This window comes from Lagenorhynchus albirostris, chromosome 13 (genome assembly GCF_949774975.1).
Source record: "Lagenorhynchus albirostris chromosome 13, mLagAlb1.1, whole genome shotgun sequence".
NCBI lineage: Eukaryota > Metazoa > Chordata > Mammalia > Artiodactyla > Delphinidae > Lagenorhynchus > Lagenorhynchus albirostris.
Genome location: NC_083107.1, coordinates 59,864,854 through 59,877,701, shown reverse-complemented (window position 1 = coordinate 59,877,701; position 12,848 = coordinate 59,864,854). Strand labels below are relative to the sequence as shown.

Here is a 12,848-nt window from a genome sequence, read left to right as displayed (position 1 = left end):
TTTTGGGGGGGTATGACTTGAAAATTACTCTTCAAACGATTGTTCTTTCATGAAAAGTCAGAAAGGGCCTAATTAACAATCACAATTAATACTGCTTCAAGATTACACAATTGAGAGAAAGAGTGTTTTTACAGTTAAATCTGATTGTGGTCTGTGTAGCCTGATCAGTAGAAAAACCTCACAATTTCCTATCATTAAAACATAGGTAAATAGGATGTAATACCTCAGAAAACCCGTAAATGACCCCAAAGCAAACGGCAACTAAGTGCTTTGGTCTTGACTTTAGATTATATTAACTTACATTTTAGTATTTAATTTTAATACCTACGGTATTAGATATCTGTTTAAAGGAGAGAAAGCAACACAAAATGAGTACTCTGCTTAAAACTTGGAAATAAAATAATTTCAAAAGGTTTCTGGTTTTACACTCAGTAAACACTTACCTCAACATATTCCAAATTAGATTTTACCACCTGCTTAAATTTTCTCCTTTGAACCTGGAAAAGCCTGTAGGTTAAAGTGTGCTGCCTGCATTGAGTTGACTTTGCATGCCCCTGGGCAGGTTCCGTAACCTCCCTGTGCTTTAAATTTCTTAACAGTAACACTGAGGATAATAATATCTCTCATCGTATGAATTTATAAGAATTAGAGGATCTTGAAAAACATATTATTGACACACCTAACCTCTTTAATCATATTTTCAACTTAAACCATAAAAATCTAGCTAGTAACTTTGAATGGAAACAAGTTCTCAAGCTAACAGCTTTTTGTCTTCCACATATTATCATTAATAGATTCCAGAAATTGGTGCCTTTTCACCTATTTGATCCTATAAGGTACAAAAAAAAAACCACAGAATTTTTTGAATAAAAAGTGAAAATGTATACACTATGTATATATAGTCTCCATAACAATCAGTTGCTTGAACATTCACATTACAGTCAATTTTGGTAGTGTGTAGATCAGAGCTGTCTATTCTGTGAGCTGTAAAGAGATGATGTTTCTCTTTGGTTCTTCATCTTTTGATTCTCTTTGCCCTCATCTCCTTGAACGGATTAAAATTCCGTACTAGAGATTCATTTCTATGGATCTTGAAGACTTTTGGTTTTCAGAGCCCACAGAGAAAAACTGGTTAAAAAAAAAAAAAAGCAGCACAAAATTAGTAAAGGAGTGAAAAGAATTTTGTTTGGGGCCAAGATTAGTGTTGGTGAAAGGATTCAGGGTTTATGGGGAATGTTCTCCTTCCCTTCTTTGAGGGGCGCATAAACTTATTCTAAAGGGCTGGGAAGGGAGAAAAGCAGAGGAAAGATTTTTTTCTTAACTTTTTTTGCCACCTTGACTTGACCTCTGATCTGGTGAAAGGAGTTGGGAAGATTTGCAGGAAATCTGGATTCCTGAGATTTCTAGGGAACAGCAAAAGTCTGACTCTGTACTGTGGAAGCAAACATTTTAATTTTTTACTCCATTTTTTAAAGCAGTGGTGGACAGATGTGGACAGGGATATAATGTGGGCCTCCTTATATTCTCTGTGGTTTTTGCTAATGTATTTCTCAGAGTGTGTGATTAATGCAGTGGTTCTCAGCCCTGCTAGAATCACCTGGGGAGTTTTAAAGAAATGTGATATCTGCACCACAGATCAGGCTAATCATATCAGAATCTCTAGGGGTGACACCCAGACATCTTTTTTTTTTTTTTTGTAGACAGTCTTGATGTGTTATCTTTATTTTGTATTTCATGGTGTAAAACCAGTGAATATAACTAAAGTGTTAGTGGACTGGATGAAAAGAAACTGGTTATTAGGCAAGAACAGGGGTTGTAGTTACCCATGACTACTTTTAGCTATGCAGATCAATATATTCTGCAGGTTTACAGCTCAGCACCTTCACCTTTTTTCACTGGTATTTCATGTAAGGCTTCAACCACTGTAATTTTTGCTGATGACGAAGCTTGTCCTTGGGAACTGGATGCATTGCACTCATATTCTCTGGCATCTTCCTTACTAAGAAGGAGATACCAGCACCCAGCCAGTTACTTCATGCTTTTCTGGGCCACCCCGTGTCTGAATGGCCAGGTTGCCTCGGTCACCAAGCAAGAGTTCTGCTCTTTGAACTCCATAGTGACCCCTTTTAACCTTGTTCCAGTTGAGGACAGGGGTTGGGATTCCGATGACCTCGCAGCTAAAAATACGGAACGCTTCACGATTTGCGTGTCATCCTTGTGCAGGGGCCATGCTAATCTTCTCTGTATTGTTCCAATTTTAATATATGTGCTGCCGAAGCGAGCACCAGGCATCTTCATTTAAAAAAAAAAAAAAAGCTTTTTAGATGATTCCAATATGTAGTCAAAGTTAAAACCATTGGCTTAATGTTTTAGTTCTCCTGGGTAAAATAGCCTTAACACAGGAGTTATCAAATGTTTTACTCCTTTACATCAGTAACAGTTATTGAGGGCCTCTAATAGCTTTTGTTTACATGGGTTATGTCTATTAATATTTATTGTATTGAAAATTAAAACAGGCATTTTATAAATATTTAATTATGGATTTATTTTAAAACAACAAAAGCATTACAAGTTAATAACACATTTTTATGAAAAAAATTGTTACACTTTCTAAAACAAAAAGGATTTCATGAGAAGATTGGCATTTTTTAACATTTAAAAAATGTTACCGACTTATTAGAAAACACCTGGATTTGTTTATGCATTCAATCTGCTATGACATGTTATTTTGGTTGAAGTATATGAAGAAAATGCAGCCTCACATGGACATGTAGTAGGAAAAGGAAGGAGTATTTTAATCACCTCTTCAGATAATTATGGATAATCTTTTTTGTTATTAAAACAAAACATGACAAATAATAATGCCATAAAAGTTAGTTGTAATGCAGAATCTGAAACTGTATAAATAAACATTTTTACTCCATTACATTAAAATCCATTGGTCTCTCTTATACTTTGAATGGACCTTTTCTCTGTGATTGGGCATGGAGCATTTGGAAAACATTTGTTCACTGAGTTATACAGATATTCCAAATGTTGAACACTTTATTATAAATTATTTTAAAAATCACGTTTGTTAAAATAACTGATTTTGTCAGAAAAGTTGTTACATGTCAAGAAACTGTCAAGCTTATGGAAGCAGATACAAGTTTTCCAAAATTCCAGTTTTCACTTGAAAGATGCAGTTTTATCACTGACAAAAAATACTGTCAGTTATTGTCCTTGAAGGCCTAGGCACACTTCATTCATTTTCAAACAAATGTCTTCCAAATAGCCAAGTCTGAATAATCAGGATATCAGTCAATTATTCTTTCAAGTAAAAGTAGAATTTTATGAAAAAAGCAGGTAGCTCATCTCACATCCCAAACAATTGTACACGTGCTTTTCCTTGAGACAATATTTGTCCTTCAGTATGTAACATCTGGTAGAAGTACTTTATTTGTATCTCCCATTTTGTCATGAGGAATATTAAAAGATTCATAATCTCAACTTCTGCTTCTGGTCAAGATGGAGTAACAGACTGGATTTATTATCTTATCTTCAAATATATATATCAAACAGTGATGCTCAAATATTGGAAAACAGACATCACAGGAGAGTCATAAAAGAAGGAAAACAAATGAGATGAGCTGGGTGCTTTCCCCGTCTTGCTGTCTTGAGAGATTTCCCAGGTTGGAGGAATCCAAACAGAGCTGGGTGGTCTCTATTAGATGAAAAGACAGAGTTGAGAACTTGGGAAGGTCAAGTGGCTAGAATTTGCAGAGTATGGGAGGAGAGAGAGGGAGCTTCCAGGAGAGAGTGCTTCAGGGATCAGTAAAGGTTTCTCCATAAGTCTTCAGCTGAGTTCAGATCAGCACATGCATGTGAGGAAACTACTCAAGGTGGGGGAAAGATCTACTGAAAAGGAGCAAACATAACAAGCCTGAGAGCACAGATAAGGTTAGGAGTATTTTGTGTTTCCACCAGTTAGAGTGGAAAAGCCTCAAAATACCAGGGCAAAAGTAGAATATCCAGAGAGTATCGCTTCTGTAAAGTGTCAAATTATACCAGGATTACAGGCTGCTCTGCTCCAGTCTAAGAAAACTGGAAAGCAAGCCTCCAGAGGACCAAACTCTTTCCAACTCAACTGTGTCTCAGAACAAAGAGCAAGAATATTTAAAGGATGCAAATATGCCCAGCACCTCCCAAAAAAGTAAAATTCACATCTGGTATCTAATAAAAAAATTACCAGGCATGCATTAGAAATAGGAACCCATAATGAGGAGAAAAACCAATCAATAGAAATAGACACGGAGATGACACAGATGATAAACTGGCAGACAAGGATATTAAAACAGTTGTCATAACTATATCCCATATGTTCGAGAAGGAAGAGGAAAGGTTGAGCATGTTAGGGAAAGATATGGACAGTATAAAGAAAATCTAAATCAAACATCCAGAGAAAGAAAAAAGCACGTCTGGGATGAAGAGTACATTGAATGGGATTAACAATGGTGACAACAAAGATTAGGCACTGCAAAAGAAAATCTTAGTAAACTGGAAGACACAGGAATAGAAAAAATACAAATGAAATAGACAAAGAAAAAACAGGAAAAATAAACAGAGCACTGGTGAACTGTTGAAAAGCTTCACACAACTTAATATGTGTGTAATTGGAGTCCCCAAAGCAGGAGGGGGTATAAAAATACTTGAAGAAATAATGGCTAAAAATGTTCCAAACTTGATGAAAACTTAAAACCCACTGATCCAAGAAATTCTATGAACCCCAAGCACAAGAACATAAAGAAAATTCCACCAAGGCATGTCATAATCAAATTGTTTAAAAACTGGGATAAAGAGAAATCTTAAGACAGAGGCATGTTACATGCAAAGGAACAAAGATTAGGATAACAGCTGATTTCTCATCAGAAACAAGCAAGCAAGAAGACACTGGAGCAACATCTTTAAAGTACTGAAAGAAAAAGATCTGTCAACATAGAATTCCATGCTCAGAAAAAATATCTTTCAAAAACAAAGGCAAAATAAAAAATTTGTATTCAGCATATAGAAATCACCACCATACCTTCACTACAAGAAGTATTAAAGGACATACTTTATGCAGAAGGAAAATGAGACCAGGTGAACATATGCATCTACACAAAGGAAGGAAAAAAGAAGACTTAAAAAACCCCTTATTTTAACAATCTCTTTGAAAGATAATTTTTTTATGCAAAGATAATAATGTATCATGGGGTTAATAACATATTTATAAGTAAATATCTAAATACCATATTTAGAAGTAAAATATCTGACAACAATAGCACAAAGACTAAGAGGGGAAATAGAAGTAAACTATTTTAACATTCTTGTACTATACACTAACTGATACAATAATTCTTGATGGTGTATAGTGACACATTAAAGATGTATACTATAAATCCTAAAACAACTACTAACAACAAAACAGAGGTATAGCTTACAAGCTAACAAAGGAAATAAAGTAGAATAATAAACAACAATCAATTAATCCAAGATAAATGAGAAAAAGTGGTAAAAACAAAGAACAGATGGGACAAATAGAAAACAAGCAGCAGAGTGGTACATTTAAACTTGGCCATATCAATAACCACAGTAAGTATAAATAGTCTAAATACCCCATATAAAAGCCAGAGATTTTCCAATTGGCTAAAAAATACAAGACCTAACTGTATGCTACTTATAAGAAGCCTACTTTATTTGTAAAAAAGAAAATAGTTTAAAAAGGATTGGAAAAGATACACCATGCTAATGCTGATCAAAAGAAAGTTGGAGTGGCTATATTAATATTAGGAAAAAAGTAGATTTCAGAGCAAAGAATTGTTACCAAATAAAAATGGGTCATTTCACAATGACGAAGGGGTCAATTTCTCAAAAGGACGTTGCAATCCTAAATATTTATGCACTTAATAAGAAAGTTTAGAAATACATGATATAAAAATTAATGGGGGCTTCCCTGGTGGCGCAGTGGTTGAGAGTCCGCCTGCCGATGCAGGGGACACGGGTTCGTGCCCCGGTCCGGGAAGATCCCACATGCCGCAGAGCGGCTGGGCCCGTGAGCCATGGCCGTGGAGCCTGCGCGTCTGGAGCCTGTGCTCCACAACGGGAGAGGCCACAACAGTGAGAGGCCCGCGTACCGCAAAAAAAAAAAAAAAAAAATTAATGGAACTGATAGAAGTAGGCAAATCCAAAATTATAGTTAGAGATTTCAACACCACTTTCTTAGTAATATATAGAACAAGTAGACAGAAAATCAGATATTGTATGGAAGATTTGGGGAACATGATCAGCTACCTTGACCTAACAGATATTTATACAACATTCTACCCAATAGCAGCAGAATACACATTCTTTTCATGTCAGAAGGAACATTTACCAAGACGGATCATATTCTGGGCTATAAAGCAACTCTCAAAAATTTTTAAAGGATTCATCCATACCAGGTCCACTCTCTGACCATGATGGAATTAAATTTGAAATCAATAGCAAGAAGATATAAGGGAAATCCTCAACTATTTGGAAACTAAATAATATAATCTAAATAACCCATGGGTAAAGATGGATATGAGTAAAGATAGATATGCTCATTCTCTTGATTGTGATGATGGTTTCATGGGTGTAAACATGTTAAAACTCATCAGATTGTATACCTTAAATATGCACAGTTTAACATCTTCTAATTCTATCTCAAAAAAGCTGTTAAAAAAAGACATGTGCTCAAAGGTTGAGATTTAATAATAACCACAATTTTTATTTCTTCATCAATGATATTGTTAAGTGAGACTGGCTCTTTTTCTTTTCTTTTGTCTTTCTATCACTTTTTTCTTTTTCTTTTTTTTACTGTGCAGGGCAGTGAAGTAGGTTTTGTTTTTTTTTAAATAGTGCAATTTTGTGTTCTGTCTTGATAAGTGCTAAGATGCCAGAAGTTTTACCCGTTATTGCTTTAGGAACATCAGTGCAAAGTTAATACAGTAAAAAAGTAAAACTTGCTTTTGTATTGTTGTAAAAATTGATTTGACCTTGCAGACATCCAAAAGGGTCTTTGGCAATCCCCAGGGGTCAATGGATCACATTTTGAGAACTACTGTTTTAATACAACTTTCTGGTTATTACTGCTTTAGTCCAATAGTGTGTCTTTAAAGGTAAGACTAGGTATATGAAAATCCTGCCACCAAAACTGCATGGGTAAGACCTTTATTAGCAGTTGAGTCCTTAATGTGATTCAAATCACAGTATAGAATCTATACCATAATAAAGATGATAACCATTCCACTTGTGACTAATGCTATCACTGCATACACAAATAATTTTTTTCCATGATGAAAAATGGGGCCTGCGGTTGTTTAGTTAAATGTAATAGTCATGGGTTATCTTCCATATAAAGAGTTTGAAGACAGAAAAAGTTGTAGTAGGGAAAAAAATAGCAGATAGAAGGCATTTCTGAAAGTCTCCAGAATGAAGGAGGAGAGGAAAGAATGAATGAAGAAAAGGGGAAGGGTATATTTAGGGTATAAGGCATAAGAAAAGATAAAAATAAAGAGGGAAGGGACACATAGAGAGTTGTATTGGATTCGTAGATTTATGGAAAGTTGTCAGAAAAGCCCGCATGTGTAAAAAACGATTTACTAAAATCAGTTTCACATACTATGCAAAATGTTTTAGATGTATAGGATACATCACACGGATACATGAGTGGTGGATACAGAGATGTACTGTTCATATTCCCTTCAGTGAAGGACTCTGTTCCAGCTGTTGGAGTGTCGCTGGCAGACAGCCTCTAGCTGTCAGCTCCTTTGGCTGCAGAGAACTGCTTATAGGAAGTCACCCCACTGAGGTGAGGGTACAAAGCTTCAGCCATTTGGGGTCACTGTGGGACAACTCTGACAGGCGCTTTCAGCTCCAGGACTCTCCATGGGGCTGGGTGAAGCTGTGGAGGAGGAGACCGCTTCTCTGCTGACTCTTCCCTCTGCCCAGTCTGGTTGCTCTCTCTCCCTCCCACAGGGGTTTGTCCCAAGGGCACTCCCTAATACACATCCTGAATGCTAAGCTCTGTTTCAGAGTCTACTTCCTATAGATCTCAAACTGCAACAGCATCTTACTGACTTAAGTATAATCAAAATTGGAGAAGATTGGGGAACTTAGGCAATGGAAACTATCAAAATTAAGTGTTAACCTTTTAACTCAAGCATTTCTGTATTTCTCATTTTGAATTGCTTATACTTAGCATACTATCTTTAACATTTTGTTTCATGTAGGTTTGCTATTTCCACCTTCCCTTTCTTATAGAAATCACACTGTGGAAAGATAAAAAGCTAATAGGATAAGAAAAACAATTACTCTGTTTCTTACCCAGCCACTCAGGAAACCCACAATTTCAAGGTTGGCCTAAGCAGCAAAAGAGGAAAAATATATTGGAAGATGTGATAGTGGTTTTGTTCTGAATACAAACCAATGGACAATTCTGGGGTGGTCCGATTATCAGAACTGACCATGGATGTACTAAAGAAGCTATTTAATTTTGTTTGAGTCGGAAGATTTGAATTGTTACTCAAAATTCTTAGACGTGAATAGGATTAGCAATTTTGAACATCAGGGAAGTGTGTATTTCCATCCTGTCTTCCACCATAGCTCCAGAGGAGGGCAGACATTATCCTCACGTCAGCCCTCTCCCTCTTTAAATTTACTCTTATAGCCAAGCCTAAGAATATAGAGTGGGTGAGCCTTCAGGCTGACTGCATTACCTTCAGACTTTTGCTCTCTGGCAAACAGGTCTGTTTCAGTGTCCTTGTTTTTTTTCAGGGATCTATATGTTACTAGATGACTCATGGCAAGCCACACCCTGATCCTTAGTTTGGAAGAAAAAGAAGATGGTGAAGTAATTGTCCAGACCACTTAGACTAGAAAGGTACAGACCAAACTGAGATACCATTTTGTTTCTAGAATTATCTTGATAACAGTGATTTTTTTTAACATCTTTATTGGAGTATAATTGCTTTACAATGGTGTGTTAGTTTCTGCTTTACACCAAAGTGAATCAGTTATATATATACATATGTTCCCATATCTCTTCCCTCTTGCGTCTCCCTCCCTCCCACCCTCCCTATCCCACCCCTCTAGGTGGTCACAAACCACCTAGCTGATCTCCCTGTGGCATGCGATAACAGTGATCTTGGATGTTACAGAGTAAATACAGTTTTATTTAGCTTTTCCTTTGGGGGGCATGGATTCCACTGTGAACACTTTAGGTCTCATGTATATCAGACAGTTACTTCAACCATACTTCTCAGCTTGGGAGTATGATAGTCTGTCCCCTATAAGGCAAGGTAACTATCTGTGAGAAAAAAAGAGAAAAGATATGATGGACTGTTATAAAGGAAATATTTTGAGGGTCCCAGTTCAGGCTTTGTTTGCTCATCTGTTAAATGGGATTAATACCTACCTCACATGGTTAGGAAGGGTAAATATGGGAACATAGGAAAAGCACCTAGGGCAGTGGCTGGTACAGAAGTATCCGGTAAATATCGATCCCTGGCCACCCCTTCTTAATGAGCCGTAGGAAAATAATTCTTAACCTCACAGGGTTTGATGAACCCTCCCTCCCCTTTCTATTCCCAGTCATGGCAGTGGAGATCATAAAAATGCTTCCTCCATGTCTCTTCCCTCCTTCCTTTCTTCCTCTCCTAGACAAGGAAGTGGCCGTCTCTGTTCCCATGGATTCGGAAGTTTGTGCCTCTCAGGACAGCCCAGACCCCGGGTTGCTAAGGTGGTGGGTGGTGGTGGAGAGCTGCGGCTTCGGCCTGCGCAGCGCAGTGGGGCGGCGACCGGGAGGCGATGGGGAGGCGGGCGCAGTCGACCCAAGGGTGGAGAAGGGGGAAGGCGAAGGACGCGCGTTCCCGGGCTCGTGACCGCCGGCGGCTCGGGGAACCGGCGCTCAGAGAGCCCAGGAGAGATGGCAGGCGGCGGGGACCTGCGCGTCATGGACACCCTCCGCCTGCTGCTGCTGGTGGCCACCCTGCCCCTGGTGTCCCGGGGTGTCAGTCGGGGAGCGGCAGACTGGACCCAGGAGAAGGTGAGGGGCTGCTGCTGGGCGATTGTACCTGGGAGGCTCTTGCGGGTGCGGGGACTCAAGAGTCCCGTGACCCCCACCTAGGTAGGATGGGAGGCGGGGCAGAGCCGAAGTCCCCGGCCCCTGCGCCCCGAGGAGTCGGGGCTCTGCGTCCTCGCTGGCCGCGGGGATGCTTTGGAGATGCCACGGGAGCTGGGTGATGTCACCGGCCTCCGCTCGGCTGCGGTCGGATGCGGGTACTGATAGGCACAGGAAGTGTGATTTGCCTGCGGTGGCGGAGCCGGGAGGTGAGGGTGCATCGCCGCGCCGCCGCCCGTTCGGGACACGCGAGGCCAGCGGTCTCTGCGCTCCTGGCCGCCGGGGTGCTAGCCGCGTCTGGCGTTGTGCCCACCGCTCCCTCGCCGCGGCATCCAAGGAAGCCCACCCGACGTTGAGGTCTCCATGCAGTCTCTGCACTGTCCTGTCACTGTCAGTCTGTTTTAGATTTTTAAGCGGATCAGCTCCGAACGAAGGAGCTTAACTGGAAACATGCTTTACTTTAAATATATATATATATATATATATATATATATATTTCTCAAAAGACAGTAAAATGCAATTGTCAGAGAAATGTATAGAGTTGGAGATTTCACATGAGGAACTTAGGATAAAAGTGATTGGCAGGTTCCCTTTGTGTGAAGTATATAGGTTCACAATTATTTCCCTTTCTTGTGTAACAGTTTTGAAATCCTGAAATTGCTAGGGACTTAAGCAAAGGTTAATGGTATTGGAGTAAATGGTATACTTTTAAAGATACTAAGAAAAGCAGCAATGTAAAGGGATATAAACTTTGACAGTGTTGTTGAACAGATCTTTTAAATGCTTACAGTCTGCCAGTATTGATTCGCAGCTTGGAAATCCAGGACGTAAGGTGAATGCATAGGCCCTCTCGTGGTCCACATGCCTCTCCTGCCCAGCCACAGGCGATGTGTATGAATAGCCCACTTCAGCTCCCTGGGTGACACTTACAGCTTCACCATTCAAGGGCCACAACGTGCCCCACTTACACATGGACACCACTAGCCATAGGGAACCTGGGGAGGATGAGGGTAGTCAACCCAAGAATAACTTCATTATAAGAAAAGCTTCCTTTGCTGTGCAAAAGCTTTTAAGTTTAATTGGGTCCCATTTGTTTATTTTTGTTTTTATTTCCATCACTATGGAGAACAGTATGGAGGTTCCTTAAAAAGCTACAAATAGAACTACCATAAGACCCAGCAATCCCACTATTGGGCACATACCCTGAGAAAAACCGTAATTCAAAAAGGGACATGAACCACAATGTTCATTGCAGCACTGTTTACAATAGCCAGGACGTGAAAGCAACCTAAGTGTTCATCAACAGATGAATAGATAAAGAAGATGTGGCACATATATACAATGAAATATTACTCAGCCATAAAAAGGAACGAAACTGAGTTATTTGTAGTGAGGTGGATGGACCTAGAGTCTCATACAGAGTGAAGTAAGTCAGAAAAAGAAAAACAAATACTGTATGCTAATGCATACATATGGATCCAAAAAAAAAAAAAGGTACTTTTGAACCTAGTGGCAGGGCAGGAATAAAGAGAGACGTAGAGAATGGACTTGAGGACATGGTGTGGGGGGGCGGAGGGGGGAAGCTGGGGCGAAGTGAGAGTAGCATCGACATATATACACTACCTAATGTAAAACAGTTAGCTAGTGGGAAGCAGCCGCATAGCACAGGGAGATCAGCTCCGTGCTTTGCGATGACCTAGAGGGGTGGGATAGGGAGGGTGGGAGGGAGGCTCAAGAGGGAGGGGATATGGGGACATATGTATGCATATGGCTGGTTCACTTTGTTGTACAACAGAAACTAACACAGTATTGTGAAGCAATTGTACTACAATAAAGATCTATTAAAAAAATAAATCAGCAAAATCTTAGCAAAAAGAAAAAGAAAGAAAAGCTTCCCATGGGGATTCAGCACAGACTTAAATCTTCTCCTTCCTGACCAGAAATTGGGAAGGGGCATTAACGACCGAAATGTGGAGCCGCCAAATGTGTCTATGATACATGGACATGAATGGAACTAAATGAGGTGGGGACTGTTTGAAGGAGCTGCTCTGAAGGGATCATCTACAGGCAGGATGTATTTGTGGGTGGGAGAAGGTGCTGGATTCTTACAATGTTTTAAATGAATGAGACTAACTTTTGAGAAATGTCTTTTAAAGCATGCATCCCTTTTATATTTAAGAAACTTCTGATCGCTTTTCTATTGGGAAATTGTTTCCTTTAAAGTGATGCAAGCTAAAGAAGCAAATGACAAAATCAACCATGACAATTCCTGATTTCTGGTTCCCCCTGCCCTCCCTTACTCTCCAGGCTTTCATAAAGTCTTCCAGATGTCACGTACAGTTTGAAGCCTGGGAAATGAATTAATCCACACTAAAATACATGCCTTCCTGCTCTGAATGGCATTTAGCTAGTTTAGTCATGTGGGGTGTGCCCTTGGCACACTGGTCTGCCGAAAGGTGAGGTGTGGTAAAGGAAGCATTGATTTTGAAATCCATTTTCTTTGCTTTGAAATAAAGGTGTGTCTCTAACAGTGGGATCTAATAGGTAAGAACAGTTCAACCCTAATTTTTGGTTGTGTTTAGAAGACCGTGATTTGCTTATTTGAAACTTGTAAACATTGTTTTCCAAAGAAGTAATATTATAAGTTGTTAGATTCACAGGTGGGCCCACAGGTATATATTTAGGGGCA

At 39.4% G+C, this 12,848-nt stretch overlaps 1 protein-coding gene, 1 non-coding gene and 1 pseudogene across 9 annotated transcripts in view; 1 reads left to right on the top strand and 2 right to left on the bottom strand.

The window, feature by feature from the left end:
* Positions 1–1,706: 1,706 nt before the first annotated feature.
* Positions 1,707–6,475, bottom strand: LOC132531280 (insulin-like growth factor-binding protein 7; annotated as a pseudogene).
* Positions 2,180–2,285, bottom strand: LOC132532010 (U6 spliceosomal RNA). Its single transcript, XR_009544272.1, has one exon. It is a non-coding gene; the product is annotated as a U6 spliceosomal RNA (small nuclear RNA).
* A 3,411-nt stretch (positions 6,476–9,886) lies between the features above and the next one.
* QPCT (glutaminyl-peptide cyclotransferase) overlaps positions 9,887–12,848 on the top strand; it is a 28,471-nt gene continuing 25,509 nt past the window's right edge. For all 8 annotated transcript variants that reach the window (XM_060169399.1, XM_060169395.1, XM_060169396.1 and 5 more), the window contains exon 1: positions 9,887–10,084. In XM_060169399.1, the coding sequence (XP_060025382.1) occupies positions 9,965–10,084 (120 nt within the window). In that variant the 5' untranslated portion in view covers positions 9,887–9,964. The remainder of the gene's footprint in view (positions 10,085–12,848) is intronic.